The 18,911-nt window shown below is 35.7% G+C and overlaps 2 protein-coding genes across 8 annotated transcripts in view; one reads left to right on the top strand and one right to left on the bottom strand.

The window, feature by feature from the left end:
* The window catches only part of LOC124354137 (tyrosine-protein phosphatase Lar), a 784,869-nt gene that overhangs the window by 29,976 nt on the left and 735,982 nt on the right, over nucleotides 1-18,911 (top strand). The window lies entirely within an intron of this gene.
* On the bottom strand, nucleotides 10,883-11,401 carry LOC124355668. Its single transcript, XM_046806830.1, has one exon. It carries the CDS (start codon nucleotides 11,399-11,401, stop codon nucleotides 10,883-10,885), a length of 519 nt encoding a protein of 172 aa, XP_046662786.1.

Genomic DNA, 18,911 nt, shown 5'->3' with positions numbered 1-18,911 from the left:
AACCTTTTCAGTTCACATTAAATTGGATCTAATATTTCTGAAATACACTTTTAATAACTAGTTTTAATTTTGCTACAATCATGCGCGATTCGCTTGTGCTCTAAACTGAACAAGGAAAATAAAATAAATATTGTTTCAATAGATTTGACCATTTCCCATAACCTTTTCTCGCAAAGACTGAGGACCTCCAGTGGTAAGTTCAACATGGTTTGTTTGCTGTGAAACAGTTTTAAAATATATTTAAAATTGATCGGTTTTGGTAACATGGTTATCTAAATATTCTGTTGAGCTGTAATTTAAATTTATTGTCAATAGTTTCACATTAGGTTGTCGTTTTCCTATATTTACTGGCCTTTACCAGTAAGTTTGGTCACAACTGATTCACGATGGGTGCGGCGAAAGCGGTACTGTACGTAATTACATTATGTAATGATCTCTTTAATCGTTACACCGTAAAATGTATATTTGTAGTGCACTATGAATTGATGATTTTATTTATTCTGACTATTATGACTCATGAGCAGTTTAGTGTATTGTGTGTGGAACACTGTATATTTAGGGCGACTGCTTGGGTGTATAAAGGGTCACTTACCGGGCTCATGTGTGCTCCCAAGTCGTGTTTCCGCGAAGTGGGGTAAGACCTACCGGCCCACCTGCTCCCACCTTATCCTTATAGGCGTCTTTACTTTGTTATGTCATCACTTGTAACTTTCATGCTGACCCGGTACTGTGACAACACTGGTCATATAGGTTCTTTGATCGTCTATAAAAACTTTGTACTCTTCCATACAGTGTTGGAACAGAGAACCATTTCACTGTAAAACACACACCCGGTATTTTCTTGAAATAGATTGAGGACTTTTTTCTAAGAAAGGCAACGATCATCAACCACGATAATTGTGGTGGTGGTTGAAATAGGAGAGTATCGAAAGGGTAAAAAGTATGAAACAGTACTTTTTCTCAGATTGTATTTTTCGTGGTTTAAAACATTTAAATAGTCAAATACATAAATTATGGTTATATCACTGTCAGACAACTATACAAACAGACTGAAATTCATTATATTAAGGATATCTTATTGCTGACACGTGTTTTGGCAATCGTACCATAGATCTGCTGGAATAGACACAGATAAGGGTTATATCAATCTCAGACAACTATACCAACAGGCTGAAATTCATTACATTAAGGATATCTTATTGCTGACACGTGTTTTGGCAATCGTACCATAGATCTGCTGGAATAGACACAGATAAGGGTTATATCAATCTCAGACAACTATACAAACAGGCTGAAATTCATTATATTAAGGATATCTTATTGCTGACACGTGTTTTGGCAATCGTACCATAGATCTGCTGGAATAGACACAGATAAGGGTTATATCAATCTCAGACAACTATACAAACAGGCTGAAATTATTATTATATTAAGGATATCTTATTGCTGACACGTGTTTTGGCAATCGTACCATAGATCTGCTGGAATAGACACAGATAAGGGTTATATCAATCTCAGACAACTATACAAACAGGCTGAAATTCATTATATTAAGGATATTTTATTGCTGACACGTGTTTTGGCAATCGTACCATACAGTAGATCTGCTGGAATAGACACAGATAAGGGTTATATCAAGCTCAGATAACTATACAAACAGGCTTAACGTCGCCACATTAAGGATATTTTATTGCTGTCAAGTGTTTCGACAATTGTATTATAGATCTGCTGGAAGACACACAAATAATGATTATATTATTTGTCCAACAACTAAATAAACAGGCTAAAAGGTTATAAAGTCGTTATATTAAGGTTATTTTATTACTGACACTTATTTCGGCAATCGTACCATAGACCTGCTGGAAGACAAAATAAAACCTAAACATCATTTTTGTACTCCCTTTTTGATAAGAGACTAGATTCCGATATCCCAATTGGGAGTAGGTTTTGTTGCATTATGGTATTTTATATCTATGGGTTTTGTGTTAAATTTTGGTTTCTATATTTAAAATGTCCATATTGTGTAGATTTCAAACATTAAAAAGTAGAAATTGTCAATAAATATTAGAGAAAACAAAAACAAAAGACTATAAATACCATCAACACGTCTACTAATAAAATTAGTTGGGATGAAAAAAATAAAGTTCCCATTTTTTGTCGGTAATAGATAAAAGATTCACCTCAAAAAACGCTAACTTAATATACAGTATATACATAAGCAAACAAACAAATCACTCATGCACGCTCTTGAAAAATTACGTATACTTGCGTACGTTTTTTTCTTCTCAGGTTAAGTCCAAGCGTCATGTACCAAGTGTATTCTGCTCCGGTTCTATTCTGGAGGCTTGCGAAGTCGAGGCGAGTTCACGTGATTTGATTAGTGAGACTGAGGCAAGTCGGTAACTAGATCTGCAAGTTGTGATGTGAACGGGGAGTTCCACTCAGGTATGCTCCATGGAACGGTACTTGGCTCTGTTCTGTTTGAGGTCTAGTTATTGTGGAAACATTGTCGGTCGCGTCAATACGTGGAATAATAACTCTCCATGACTCATTTCTTTACCGTCACTTGCCTAACTAATTATTCAACGATATTACAAAAAAGAGCGTTTCAGTAATATTTCTAGGTTAATTTTTTGGGGCTTATTTTTGGTGTTTAAACATTTGAAGAAATACTCTTGAAGGGACAACTCTTACCTTATTAAAGATTTCAAATAAAAATCGTTTTGTTGTATAATACATTATCTGAAAATGAGGAAAATGTTTGTGTGCTTGTAGTGTGTGTATCCCGCAGTTAATTATTAACAATCAATTATTTGAAAGGATTACAAATTATTAAACTTAGTCATCGGTATGTACTGCAACAGTAATAATGTTTCGTGAACATTCTCCCTCTTTTTCGTGGGCAAAATCCTAAAACATGAGTGCAATAGGAAAGAAAATAAGTAAACATGAAACGTATAATGAACGTAAAACATAACAAAGTCAAATTTGAACACTAAACTTGCATGTAAAAACACAAATATTACGTATGCTGAAACAGAGAACGTTTGTAAAAAATAATCTTCGACAAACCCTAATTTGCCGCACGTGGTATACTTATCACTGTAATTACTGTCACTGTAAACCTTACGGACATTTCTCGTTTCTTATCTTCGAAAAGGTAAAACAGTCAACCTCACTTGCTTCCAAAGTATTGTGTTGTGTATTTTGTATTGTATTCGTTATGGCGTAGATAATAAAGGAATAATTTTGTATTTATTTTATTTTATTTGAGTGCGTTTATCGTGTGTTTTAGCGATAGTAGTGTTGTTTGACGTGCAACTTATGTGTTGCAAACTATAGTTTTAGCGTGTTTATCAATTTTTGCTAGCTAATGTTGATTTAATATTTTATGGCTGAAGAGAGCAAATTCCATTTGTCGATAAATCGTTGTGTTGCTGATATACCCGATAACGGTGACAATTCTTTCATGATAAATATACAGTTATAACGGAGTATCGAAGGTACCGACAGATAGAGGTGCGCACAGACAGACGGAGGACTGACTGACTTTTTACTTTTTGGCCTTAAAATCAACAGAGTTCTTCCATCGATTAAGAGAAGCCTATGTATCAAGCTCAAGTCTCTTGGTCCATTCTATTAAGAGTTGTCGCACAAAAGGACGGACAGACGGATTGAACTTTAACTTTTTGACCTCGAAGTCATAGAGTTCTTCCTTCGACCAAGAGGAAACTTGTGTAGCAAGTATCGAGTCTTTTGACCATTCTGTCAACATACTTATCACACAGACAGACATATTATTCAATATTAAATTTTAATAATATACGAATGGTCGATTAAATCCTTGCAGGAGCTATTATCATTGTTACTTGTCGGAGGCCCGCTCAGCGCGTGTGAGAGCTACAGAGTGCCATAATTCGAGCCTATAATTAAATGGGCCCCAATGGGGTTATTGGGGGTTTTAATAATTTTATCATTTCATATCTATCGCGAGCATTCCAGACTATTCAAATTACTGAAAACAGCTTTAGTACAAAATCTTTCACAAAACATTAGAGCATGAACATTCTATAAATATTTACGTTTAATTTAGAACCGCCCTTTTAGTTCGTGTAAAAATGTGTAAATATTGTGAGAATTTCGTCTTATATGTTCTGTTTATGTTTACGTGTAGTGAAAATCCAAATTTGTGTACCAAATATATTTTTACAGATGTGACAGAAAATTAGTTTTTCCTGCCAAATCATTATCTCTGTGGACGGTTGGTGGTAGTAAACGTCAACTGCAAATCACTATTACACCAACCATATCTTGTGTCATACGGCCGCAATCAATTATGTAGTACAGTATTACAAACGGCCACGAGCAGTGTGGGGGGGGGTACATCCCCTATAAATCGTGTCAGATAAAATACTAAACTCGAACAATCCCGCTACCGTTCAGGAAAGAGAGCTATAACTCACGCATAGCAAAAACTCGTACATACAAAATGTAGGGAATGAATTGCTCATTCTTAGTCCAGCCCTCGCTCGCTCCCACAGGCGAATCACGAGATAACACGTGTAGGTCAGCCTTCGCGGTGAACTAATGGCAATCAAATTCTGCAACTTCGAAAGAAATGTTCCAGTTGAGATCGTATCTACTAAAAACAGTGTTTTGTGTTGTGTTTTTTTTTAATTTGATATAAATCAGCAGTATTATACATTATAGAAGTCTTAAAATGATCACTTGAGGTAATAACAAGTGGTAAAATTTAACAAAATGTTATTTCACATTGTCAGCAACAGCCATGTTCTTGCTGCAGAAATCAATAACGGACATGTAGTATGCGGATTATTGGTGACGGTTTGAAGAATTTAGTTACATTTCCATTCCCAGGTACTAGCGAGTTTATGAAATTCAGATTTTTAAATCGTAAATACTGACTGTAAAGTTTTGTTTTTGTGTCCATTTTTAAATTGATGAAAATTATTCTCAGTAATAAAAAGTATATGTCTTAAGTAACCGACACATTACAGTTATTTAAATGATTATATTAAAGCGTTAAATAACCATAGGGCCGATATCAGTAACCTTCTATGTGTGTCCTCGTAGTATCTTAAAATGTCATATCGATAATGATTGGAAAAGCACTCTCTTGGTAAAAAGCGTGAAAAAGAATATAAAAAGAAATTGTAATTTGTGCAACGTGACCCCATACAGCCCCTAAACCTTTAGAGGTTATTTTCGTACATCAACAGAAGTTGGGTGCATTTTAATGGCGATTCCCGAAATTTTGACCAACAGTAAGAAAATCTAAAATAGATATGAAAGACCTGAAGTATATGATAAAATTTTAACAAATACAACCTTTATACAATGTGAAATTACTAGTTAGTGTAAGATTTATTCAACTTTAAATAGTAACCGCCTACACAGGGCATCCACACTACATACATCATATATAAGGGCAGATATTACTCCACGCTCGTACAGAATCGGTAGTTCGATACACAGAGATCTGATGTACTGAACAAAACTTGGCGCTAAACACATTAGCAAGAAAATGCGCAAAGGAACCTCTGCCGAAAGTGGGCTCAAGTGTTGGCGGAGTTGTTGATTGAATCACGAAGTTGGGGAACAAATCTCGTTAATTAAGTGACAGCAATCTTCCGCCAGATTATGGCAAGAGAGCGCGCGTTATTCTTGCTTTATGTTTGACCCAGGCTTGTCATTGATAGTTCACTTATCTATCTATATATTGATACTTACCACAGAGAACCTATTTAGGCGTATTATCAGTGTTATAATTTGTTTTTGTGTTCTTACAATATATTTGGCGTACGATTGAATTGAAACTACAAATATAACTTCCTTTCAAAAACACACTTTTTGCACACTGATATAAATTTAAACATAAAATTCAATATTTCTGTCTTTCTAAAATATCTGTTGTAGTCCTTAAGCAACGTCGACTTTTGGGTACTCAATTGTGTGTCCTCTGGCACTACCTGTCCTTATCCTCAGACCTTCTTTCTCTTGCGAAGCCTCTTTTGTAACCAACCAATTGTTCCTATGAGCCCATCGTACTCTCGGGATCTACTAGGCCTCTGAAAGGACAAGCTTTTCCGACCTACGGTCTTCAGCAGCTCTTGAGCTACGCGGTCTTTACAAATCCTCGGACACTGGAACCCCATGGATTTTGAGTACATCAGGATTCTGAGGTGCTTCGCCTCTTGGATCAACTAAGATTCAAGTATCTGAGTGTAACTTTTCTGTCTTTTTTCTATAAAATTTTTGGTCACTTTAAGGTCCCAGTCTTTTGTACCGTTATTTGGTTAATTTTTAGATGCTATCGCTGCGGTGTGTTGAGTCGACATCAACTTGAAGGAAAATCAAGTTTTATTAACTGATTAAGTTCGTAAGCAAAATTCCAAAGAACATTGGGAATCATTAGACCCACCCCCAGATGTCATCTTAGTAGTTCATTATTATTCTATTTTGGCAGCAACGTGGCAAGACATTTGTTTAACACATAAAAGTGGTAGTTGTAGGTTACACCGAGTATTTATTACTACGATCTCAGAGATCTCCATCCCCATGTGTTTCGTCAATTCGGTACACTTTCTCTTACCTCTGACGTAAAAAACTCTCTTAAAGGTCTCCTCTTGAGATAAATCACGTAACATTAACATTAGCACATTACAAGTTGATTATTCCCGCTCTTGTACCGTAAATCAATCAAGGGATAGGAGCAGTAATTGTCGGAGGCGGGCCAGTCACAATCTGAGACCCGGCTATAAACCCCCGCCGATGTTTAATTGTTCAGTTTACGGTCGAGCGAGACGTGTTCGGTTACATCTATTCTGCCCTGACAGGTTGGCGATTGTATCACAATTTGCTACTTTAGGAAACTAATTTTTATTCTATGTATGGGAAAATAACAATTGTATTAATAATTTACACAACGCTATGAATCCGTGTACGCTAAATTACCGATAAGACATCTAATGAGTTTTATTTTACTCGTCAGGTACATAGAACTGTAATAGTGAAGGAAGTAGTGAGTAAATATACCTATACAGTCCTGAAAAGATAGATTTAATTTATGGCTGTCATCTCGAGATATAGGATTGGAGATGTATTATTAGTTTTTATAAGGCTGGTTTGTACACTGGTGATGGTTGGCAACTCTTTAGTGGCTGAAATGTTAATACAGAATGGTAACATCTTGGGTTTCCAAAATTGAGCTTTATTAAAACTGTATTTGTGCTCTACATTGTAGCAATAAATTTAAAAATATTTGTATTTTATAATGCCATCGTACTAAAACTTCTATATGATATTTAAATCCTAATTATTACCTTCATATGATATAATTACATTAATGCCAGATTTAATCGCAATAAGTTAGAAATCGTATCGCCAAACGTATTCACTTGTGTTAATTGTCGCTAATACGACAGAATTACTATTAGTAAGGACTTGGTTTATTTCCATTTAGCTGTGCAAGGTAAGTAAAAAGATCCTGCAATGCATGCTTTGTGGATCTTGTTTCTTGGAGGTGGAGGATGTTTGTTGTGAAGAAATTATTAATTTTACGAAAGGTTTTATATACGACTGAACCAGTGATATTCTGCAGAATGTTGTATTAACACATTGGCACAGGATAATGTTTTATAAAAAGTAACACGTTACATTGTACGTATTAAAGTGATACAGTTACGTTATTTCGAAACATAAATTCTAATTATGACACAGCTCTTCCACTTATCAAAACGATATCTCATTAAGGTTTAAAATGGTTTAATATAAAAGACAGTTTTTTATAACTTTCACAATATAAATTTAATATGAAAAGCTTACCATTTAGGGCACCATAGAGTAATGTAAACAGAAAACGTCGAAAAATGTAAATTAGTGGAACATGCTGTAAAGGAAATGATTCACCATATACATTTTGAATCATCGATGGTGGTTTTTAAAGACTCTTCATCAACAAAACTGAAAGTGAATGTATGACGGTTTTAAGGTAAAAGCTAAGAAGCTGTTGAAGAAAATTTGTTCTTTTTTAATTATTTTATTATTTATTGTTATTCTCTAATTATTTCTGAGTAGCCTACAGTGATAACAAATACTTGACATTTCATACTCATATTGATTTTTAAAATTAATTTTCTGACTTTGAATACACGGGTTAGAATTTGTCTGTTCATGACAAATATACACTCCTCAAAACAATTAAAGGATCACTTTTTTAACAGAATGCACTCGGTTAACGGTTCGAAATTTTCTAATAATTTTTTTTTTATTTCAAAGTCGGTGTTGAAAGTAAAATACATCGTATATGTTTTTTTTGTATGATATTTTATTTTAGGCTAGAACAGTAAACAAAGTTTAAAACCGCAAAATTAAAACGAAAACAACTCTCTTAATAAAGTACAAATCTAATAAGAAATGGTCTGGTCTTTTGAATCTCACTTTCAATACCTTGTATTGCCACCTCTAGCTGATATAACCGCAAGAACACGCTGTGGCATGGTTCTGATGAGTCGTCTGAGGCTATCTTGAGGTAACCGCTCCCATTCTTCTCGTAATGCCATTTCCAGCTCATCCAAAGTCCTGGGTTGGTTTGGGCGGCCCCGGATACTTCGTCCTAGTTGGTCCCAGACGTGCTCAATCGGGTTTAGGTCCGGACTGCAGGCTGGCCACTCCAGCAGTGGTATGTTGTGTTCGCCCAGGTACTCACGGACCAATCTTGCTGCATGTGGTCGAGCTCCGTCTTGCATAAATAAAAAATTTTGACCTGCTTGCTCTGCTCTCGGACGAATATGAACGTCTAACACCTCGTCCACATAACGCTGGGCTGTCAAAGTACCGTTTCGGATTATGACAAGGTCTGTACGACCGTCCATTGTTATGCCACCCCACACTAATACTGAGCCCCCGCCAAACGGAACTCTGGGAGCTAGGCAACAGTTAATAAACCGTTCATTTCCTCTTCTCCACACTCGAACGCGGCCGTCATTACCAAAAATTGTAAATTTTGACTCGTCTGAGAACATTACCTTACGCCACTGTCTCAGCTGCCAACGCCTATGGTCTCTTGCAAACTGCAATCTGGCTCTCTTATGACGCACAGTCAATCTCGGCACTCGGGCAGGTCTCCTAGATCTCAATCCAGCTTCCCGGAGTCGATTTCTAACAGTCTGATCCGACACACGATTTCCAGTCGCCTGGCTTAGGTCGTTTTGAAGTTCTCTAGTAGTTAAAAATCGATTACGAAGTGCATTAACTCGTAAAAATCGATCTTCTATGTGCGTGGTAGATCTCGAGCGGCCTTTTCCTGGGCGTCTTTGAAGAGTTCCTAGCTCCTGATGTCGGTTCCATAATCTTGAAATTACTGATTGACTCACACCTAAGCGCCTACCCACTTCTCGTTGGGAAACTCCCACTTCTATCAAAGTAACAGCTCTACTGACATCACTCTCAGACAAAAACCGTCTAAGACCCGCCATAACAATAAAAACACACAGGCCTAACTATAGAAGTCTAATCCAGACTGAACGAGATCAACTTCTGACAAAACTGAGCCTGAACCTTTCCTTATCTCATTCTTGTTTGGACATGATATCGAAATAATCGCTCTTATCTTTTACTGAATTAGTCAGAAATAAACATGAATTATTTATCTTTGCTACCGAGAGGTTCCTTTATCAGTGTGCAAAGTTCAAACATTCTTCTGTTATTAATACTTGTTTTACAAGACGCAATAAAAGTGATCCTTTAATTGTTTTGAGGTGTGTATATAGTATTGGACAGTACACTGTCCATATACTATATTCCTAGATATACTATTAGCCTAGATCAAATTCTTACTCCACCAAGTAAAGAATTGGCTAAACTGCAGTCAAGGTGATGTTTTATTAAGCTAAAACAGCTGCTTAAGTAAACAAAAACCCAAAACCAGAATGAATCATTCACTAACATGATTTGGACGTGAATAAAAAAAATAATTATGTCGATGCAAAAGTTATGTGGGAAATTTGGTGCAAACTGTACTGTTGGACTAAAGGCTAAGATTGGAAAAGGCTATAAAGGAAATTGGAAAAAAGGGCGCGTGAATATAAAAAGAATTCTAGAAAATGAGCTAGTATCTGATCCAGGAATGGGTATGGAGCTCACTAATGGAAGTTCACAGTAGTTGTTATTTTTGTAAGTCTATAATTTATTTATTTATTTATTCATACATACGGCAATCGCCATTTTACAAAAATGTTTACAACATGGTGTTCGAAATATTGATGGTACACTTTTCATGCATAGCCACTTACATGCGATATTAGTACTACTGGACTAGCCATGGTTACAGAACAACTGAATATGGTATACATTTAAAGTTAATAAAATAGAACATCAAAGACAAGATAGAAAAAGAGATAACAATGGTCAACAAGATGATTATATAATAATGTACATGCTAAGTGTATGCAACTTGTGCATCAAAGACAAATTGAAAACAAGGTAATAAGATAATAACTACATGCTTCATGCTAAGCTTGTGCTAACTCTAGTGCATGGGTCAATATACAACAAGACAAAAATCAACAAGACAACCACATGCTAATACTAAATACTATAAGTGCTATAAGTACATGCTATAGGTGTGTGCTGACGGTATAAACTATGAAAATTTAACAATGAAATGACAAAACAATATAGAACAAAAAATAAACAATATAACAAAATACTAGCAGGTATGAGCAATTAAAGGTAGACTCTTGCTTTCAATGTTCACCATGCTCAGATACCCAAGAGAAGACCCCCCTCCGAAACACCAGCATGGATACGCCAAAGAATTCCAACTGGTGGGCAGCATTTCCCAAACGCAGCAGACGTGGAATTACACTCTGGTAGGCGTACTGTAGACAATCCGGTGTGAGTGCTTGGAGAAAGGCTGCAGAAGGCGGGTTGCGGCAGGTACATGGAGGTCTATGTGACGCAGGAGCTCAGGGCAATCAACCAAACTATTGACAATCTTGAATAGAAATATAAAGTCAAGAGCCACTCTTCTAGATGAAAGCGAAAGGATCTGGTGTTGGCTTGCAATAACCTGTATATCAACATCAGGATAACGGATGCCACTTCTAACTCCTACCAATCGCAGAAAACGTCTCTTAACTTTATTTAGATGGTCGCAATGTCCAATCTGGTGGGTAGCCCAGACAGTAGAACCATATTCAACAGTGGGACGAACAAGAGTCACGTAGAGGGTCTTCAATGTTGCAGGAGATAGGGCGTTTCTTGATGTTCGGGAAATGAACCCCAGAATACGATTGGCTTTAGCACAAGTCTTGGTGATATGTATACCTGGATCCAAGGATGGTGTCATGTACAACCCCAAGTCCTTTATAACTGTCATTCTATCCAGTAACAAGCCATACAAAGAGAAGTCAAAGTGCAGCAAAGTTTTTGATCTTCCAAATGACATTACTTGACATTTATGAGCATTCAGTTGCATAGCATTCCTATCACACCACTGTTCTATCCTAAGCAGATCCTCCTGGAGCTCATGTTGTTGATGGATTGAAGTCACCTCCTTGAAGATTTGAAGATTTTAACATCATCGGCAAATAGAAGAAAGTTGCCGGCTAGTGACTCCCCGATATCGTTTAAGAACAGGCCAAATAGAAAAGGACCGAGGAGGGACCCTTGAGGCACACCCGATGTTACGCTCACAACATTCTTGGAGAGTGATGACGCAAATTTGACTTGAAGGGTTCTGCCACTGAGATAGCTTTGCATCCACAGAAGAAGAGGCCCAATAATTCCGTATGCCCTCAATTTAGCTATCAGATGGCTATGGCTGACCCTGTCGAATGCCTTAGCAAAATCCAAATACAGGCAGTCAACTTGGTGGAAACGAGAGAAGGAGGAAACAACATAGTCACTGAAGACACAAAGATTGGTGGACGTTGATTTTCCAGGGCGAAAGCCATGCTGCTGTGGGATGAAGACACTCTTAAATTTAAAGGATAATACGTCCAGGATCAAACTTTCAAAAATCTTGGCAAACACTGACTGAATCACAATAGGACGGTAATTTGTTACTTTAGATGTACATCCAGATTTATAAACTGGTACAAGAAAACCAGGCTTCAACGAGTTCGGAAAAGAGCCATCACGCAGCAGCCTGTTGAGATAAACAGCTAGGTGAGGAGCCAGAAGATCACTGCATGACTTCACAACAGCCGGAGTTATGCCATCCGGTCCAGGTCCCTTGGAGGCATCAAGGTCCTGTAGTTTTCTTTCATTCTCAGTGGCCGAGAAAAGACAGGACGAAACGTTGATGTTGGATTCATAATTGTAATCAGTATGACAGTCAGTATGTGGAGTGTAGACGGTTGAGAAGTAATCATAGAATAAGTCACACATACCCTGGGGTTCATCAGCTGAGAATAAGCCATATTGAAGTCTGCTGGGTACAGTGTTAGCCTTACTTAAGGACTTCATATGACCCCAGAAGGATCGGGGGTTTTCCTTTATGCTATTGTTGACAGTAACAAAAAACTCCTGTTGGCATGCGCTGTCAAGAGTTTTGCACTGTCGCCTGACCACTCTGAAAGCTTCTTTAGTAGTTTTCTTTCTGAAGTAGTTTCTTCCGTGAAATTAATTGTTTAAATTCCCGGGTAACCCATCGAGAGTAAGTAAACCCGTTCTTTCTTCTTACAGGTGAATTGGTCTTTATAGAACTCCCCATATTCAAACAGAACCTTTTGAAGGAGGCTTCAATGTCCGGACAGCTGGGATCAGGGTAATTCAGGGACGCAAGCCAGGCTCTGACATTGTCGATGGTACACTGTCTGAGATCATGGAAAAACACATCACAATTATCAACACCAGAACAGCCAAAAAGTAACTCAAATTCCAGTGCCAAATCAATATATTTTAGTTTTTTGAGAATTGCCGAAAACTGTATTTTTATTACTTAGGTACCAATATTACCTATCTATGGAGGCTTTTATCACAACATTTACACAGGCCACTTAGAGCAAAGTTTCATTTATTAGTTTCTTAGAAAGTGTACCTAAAATAGGTAATTTAACATGGGCGAGATAAGCGCTGACAGGTTTCCTTAAGATCAGTGACATCTTACCTTTGGTAAAAGAAGAGATCCATTCAAAAATTATAAATTGTAAACTATATTTTTCCTCGTAATACTTTTATAACTTTTGGTCTTTAAAATAAATTTTAAATTTTATTTTAACTGCTTTATTTTTTTCATTTTATACACGTTTTCTGTTTAAATGAACTGAAGATGCCCTAATCGGTGAAAGCGCTTTCATATTAAATTATATTGTGGAAGTAATGAACAAAAATGTCTTTTTTATTAAAACCATACCACTTCCATCAAGGGTACAACGCAGAAGTGTAAACATGCGCAAAATGCATGTAATAAGTAATTTATAATGTGCTTAATCTCGTAGAATATTAACATTTATTATTCCTACAAATACTCTGAAAGATTTTAAATGCAGTTCGCAGATTAGGGGACCCTTCGTAGCGGTTCTTTACGTATGGCGTTGGCAACAAAATACAACCCATTTATTATACCGTTGTCTTACTGTAATATTTAATAGCAATGTTCTTCTATAATATGGATTTTCTTTTTGTAGTGTTTATTGTAATAATTACGAAGTACTACACTGTAAGCCCGATTACGAAGTTATTAGAATTATTTGTCACCAAATTCAGTCCACCAACATTTATGTATGACTACGTAATATTTCATTTGTTTAAATTTCTACGGAATGTACTGATTTCAGTCGATTCCTACTATGAGTTTACTTCAAGTTAATTAAACATGGTTTAGAATTTCGTTAGTTTTTAACTTGTTCACAAATGAAACATTATTGTATTCGTTTTATTTTTTTTATTTATACTAAAACATGTATGTGGAATAAAGAATTTCGAATCTCGCGTTTTTTTTATATGTCTGTGCAGACAAAGGACCTTTCTCAGACTGAGATATTTCTGCGGATGTGTGTGTGCGTGAACTGAGAGGTTACCTAATGCGCCAACCGCATAGTGACAAAGTAAACCAGTAGTTATAGCCCACATACGGACTGTCTGTCCGCGGATTGTCTTCTCCACAATGGAATCACTCGTCCGCCCCAATACAGTTGACAAGTTGGATTAAGTTGGGAGCACGTTGATTGGCTATCAAGATCCAATCAGAAACTGTCTTTCAACCATTGTCGCGCCAACAGCCAATCCCTTTCCGCAGATTGCTTCCTCGCGCTTCGCCGCCCCAGTTTACTCGCGTCTCGCGTCTGTTTGTAAACCGTTTCACGATCTTTCGATTGGTTTTCACACCCAGAAAACATAACCGGTTGACAGTGTTTTATTGTTTTATATACGATTCCACTATTAAAACTCCATCTCGATTTTAGTATTTATACAAAATGAGTCTCCTCCTAACTAAGGACAGACTTATTTTAAAGTTTTTGTAACTATTTTACTTATTTTGTAAATACATTTTTAATATGTATATGGCTCACGTCGTACTTATAATAAAAGACGACGTAGATGCAACCCATTTAAAAATGCAAACATTCAATACATTATTGATAAAAAGTTCACCATTACTAAAATTTGCGAATGTTAATCTACAAACGTCGCTTACGGTTGACACCCCTTGTCGGCTCTTGGGGATAAACAAATATATTTTGGATAATTATAAGTCCACTGAAAGTTTGGAAAGTTTGAATTTCGCTGCTAACTCTCGTAGGGAAAATTGCTAACGTCTTTTGGAAATGTTTTCTATATCAATCTGTACGTATACACTAGATTTTAATGTGATCTAATTTTTCTACACCACTATTTAGAAATAACATTGAAAATTATTAAATATATCAACCCAACTTTATTAAATAATTGAAAAGTGTTAATACAAGAAACCCCGGAGGTTAAGGAAACGATTACATCTCCGCGCCGCGCCAATACCAAATGGTGTACAGTTAGAAATGGTGCTCGAACTGCATAATCACTGCTGCATTGATGTTGCCACAAACATAAAGCACAGACAAGGATATCCGATAAGCCGTTCACAATTGAGAATTGATGGCGGGAAGAAGGTGTCATCTCTTATCATAAATTCTGTTGTGAAGCCTTTTATATAGAAGCGAAATAATGGTGTCCTTCAGTAACCCATCTAAAGGGTGATTTCCAGGAGAGTGAATGGGTATTACTAAAATCACGTGCTCATGATCACTGCTTTCATGTTTCTTAAAAGTATTGATATGCTTTCTTAGTACAAGTATTAATATTGTAATCATTCATGAAAACACTATAACTCGGCTTTAATAGAAAATCTGTATCGACTCGTAGAATATTTTTTTTCTATTTAGTTAAATAAAAATAAAAAAAACAAAAGCATCTATAATATGTATTGTTTCATTGACTGTAATTGCATAAACAGTCTTTCAAAATTTTATCATGAGAGATTATGAGATCATGAATTTTATAAAATACTGAAACTATTCCAGAAATCTTGCTGGGTATAAAATACAATTAGTGTATTATTGATTTGTTCAACATGCAACAAACTGTTTGTGCCAGTGGTATGTAAAAATATTAGAAAGGTAGAAAACCTTGATGGAATTATATAAAAACAACCGTAATACATTAATGAATGGCTGTGGTTGTGTTCAGTATAAACCCGCGTGGTTACCAGAGATGTGGGTTCCAGAGCAGGAAATATAAACATAACTGCAGGCACTCGCAACAGCCGTTTTTGGAGAAAACAAATAAAAATGTTTTGTTCACGCTCGTTATTGAAATTTTAATATTTTTTGGAAGTATAAACCCACTATAATGAATTGTGTATTTCAATTATGAAGATAAGTGATATTTAACCGTTCTCGGGTGTGGGCAATTTTCTTGGCACATTGCCAGAATACAAACGGAGCGAAGGATGATATAAAATAGTGAGGAATAGAGATTAGGGCAATGATTAGGGTAGGGTGCACACTGGCTATACGATGGGTAATGGTTTAAAATTTGAAAGTCACAACTCCTTAAGATAACTTCCCTAAAGATAGAAAATTAGACAAATGTTCTGTTCACTCAATATAATGTTATACGTTTAATTTCGAAATGTAGGGTTATATAATAACAGGACCAATAAATAAAAAGGGACATTTACTAATATTTCTATAAATAATGACCAGGTAAATGTCCTTCTTTGCGTCATGACTTAAGCAATGCGTACATTTACATATAATTATACATATTATAAATCATATATATATATATATATTTATTTATCATATATATATATATATTTATTTATTTATTTATCATATATATATATATATATATATATATATATATATATATGTAATGTCATTTAGGAAAGTCATGAGTTTTTATATATACAATAGTATAGAGTAAATTAGAGTTTTTAAAGAAAGAAAAACATTTCTTTGGGTCACGTTATACGTACATGCCATAAAAAATTGTATAGCCCTCCTCTTCCATTCTTCTGTGGATCAAATTATAATATGCCAATAAATACTTTTTTTATTGCTTATAGTTTCTCCTGAAATGACAAATATTTGTTCGTTTCCCTGTCCTCAGGTTATGTATCAATGGACTAACAAATAGATGTTGCCTATGTGGAAATAAAGCATCAAAAAAAATTTAAAATCAATACGTCAATTCTCGAGAAGTCGTGCGGGCAGCCACGCTGACACTCAGCCAAAATATGACCCCAACCAAATACGGATTTCACCGTATTAAACGCTCCTGACACTCGACATTCAAATGTCACATTCAATTAATAGTGCTTAGATTGTATGAGAACTCAATCCCGACATCGCAATATTGGTACGTAGTAGTTATCGCGTAAACTCGACCTCCTGTGCCAACTGACTCATATGCCAGTCAGTAAATACACATTTTCCATATCCTCTCCGACTAAAAGTCGTAAGTGTGTGAACGGCTTGCAGGCGAATGTTCAGTTTTGGCAAAGAACGATTCGCCTTTGGAAAACAAAAGTAAGTGTGTAATACAATAAGAGGCCAACTATAGTGGTGGATGAATTCGACTGAAATGATACATGACTCAACAACATTATACAAAAATACATTTAAAAATGTCTGGAATAGTTGGGATTGTATAACCTATATGAGGTTATATTATGATATAAGTCTACTTAGGTTATATTATGTGCATGATTAAACTTGTTGAAAGTTGTAACAGTATTGAACTGTTTAGAGTCATGCATTCTTAAAAATAAGTTGACTTATTGGAACATTTGTTAGACGCACACTCTGACGTAAAGTAACAAACACCGTATACAACATTAGGCAAAATCAGGAACATGTATGGTGAATGATATTAGACAGAAGCACAAATAAACATTGAATTCAGCTGAACAGAACTTCGGCATTCTAACAACTGCTATTAAAAGTTCAAGTAATGATAATCAACAGGTTTCCTGATGTCGTCTAATCTCCAAATTAATTCAATTCTCGTAACCTGTTGTAGAATAATTTTTATTCCACGGATCATGTTCTGGATTGTTTGTATGTTAAAAACGGTTTCTGTCTTTATATGGTGTTGCGGAACGTTCCAAAATCTGTCATGAAAATTGTACATTCGATCAAAAAGCTCTCTGTTTTGAAAATTCTCCGTGATAAAAATTCTCATATTTTTTCGAATAATAATCGTATGTATCAAAAGGAGAGGTTGTCACATTTTTAAATACCTCTCGCATTGTGTGTGTGTGTGTGTGTGTGTGTGTGTGTGTGTGTGTGTGTGTGTGTGTGTGTGTGTGTGTGTGTGTGTGTTCCCAATTATGGTTACCAGTTAGTCTACAGCCACCAGCTTGGTAAGATTGTTTTTACACATTTAGCCTCGGAACCCGTCCACGCACCTCCAGCTATGAGCTTGAATTGAAACTAAACACAAAGTGTTTGTAATTCATCCCGTCTGGCCATCGCACCCATTCATTAATTATATTTTTTATAATTATCTCGTTTACTACACGGGTTTTGTTCAACCAGTATACAAAACAATAACAACACAGTATTTTTTGCATATTTATAATATCAAAGTTTAACGTGTGTAATCCCGGTTGGTTAATCTGTTGTATAATATTTTGCGTGTATTTCCTATGGTTTAACTCATTGGTTTTATTAAAATGGACGTACTATTGAACATTAGCTGAGTTGTTTTTTATAGTCTTACCTCTGTATTGGAATACCTGAAGATTTAAATAGATTTTAAACATTAAGAAAGGTATATCTTTGATCGGTTGTATTATTTTTTTTAATTGATAAAAGTAACAAGATATTTTTTTTCCTGTACAAGAGTATGATGAGCAATATTACTTTGCTAATATCGTTGGAAAGAAACATTTCTTTAAACCAGTAAATATCCGGATTATCGATTATATGGCAGGATATTGTATTATGAATGTGTCGTTGCATTACATTCAGTAACATTCGAAAAGTATTTAAACCAATTGGTATTCCAATACAGATGTAAAGTTGTCGAGATAATGGCTCAGTTATCCATGACAGATTTTAGTGAATTTAGTATCATTCGTCACGTAAGACGATTAATTTTTGAAAGATTTTATATATACTCACAATATGTGTACAAAATATCAACGCTGTAGCTTACGTGTTTTCAAAATAATAATATTTTATATAGATCTCATACAGCCAGACATGTTTATCTAAATTGATACCCTGGACCGTATTCTGCAATATTGATCAGCTATAATAAGACAAAGTGTGTAATCTAATAAACTAGCGTCAAATTGTTGTGTAAAATCTGAAACTCTAACAGATATTTAGTCACAACAAACCTAACCTAAAATGCATGATTTAGTGCCGGTTTCACCGCCCTGAAAATCACTT

The sequence above is a fragment of the Homalodisca vitripennis genome, chromosome 2 (assembly GCF_021130785.1).
Source record: "Homalodisca vitripennis isolate AUS2020 chromosome 2, UT_GWSS_2.1, whole genome shotgun sequence".
NCBI classification, from domain to species: domain Eukaryota; kingdom Metazoa; phylum Arthropoda; class Insecta; order Hemiptera; family Cicadellidae; genus Homalodisca; species Homalodisca vitripennis.
This window is presented reverse-complemented; position numbering and strand designations above follow the sequence as displayed.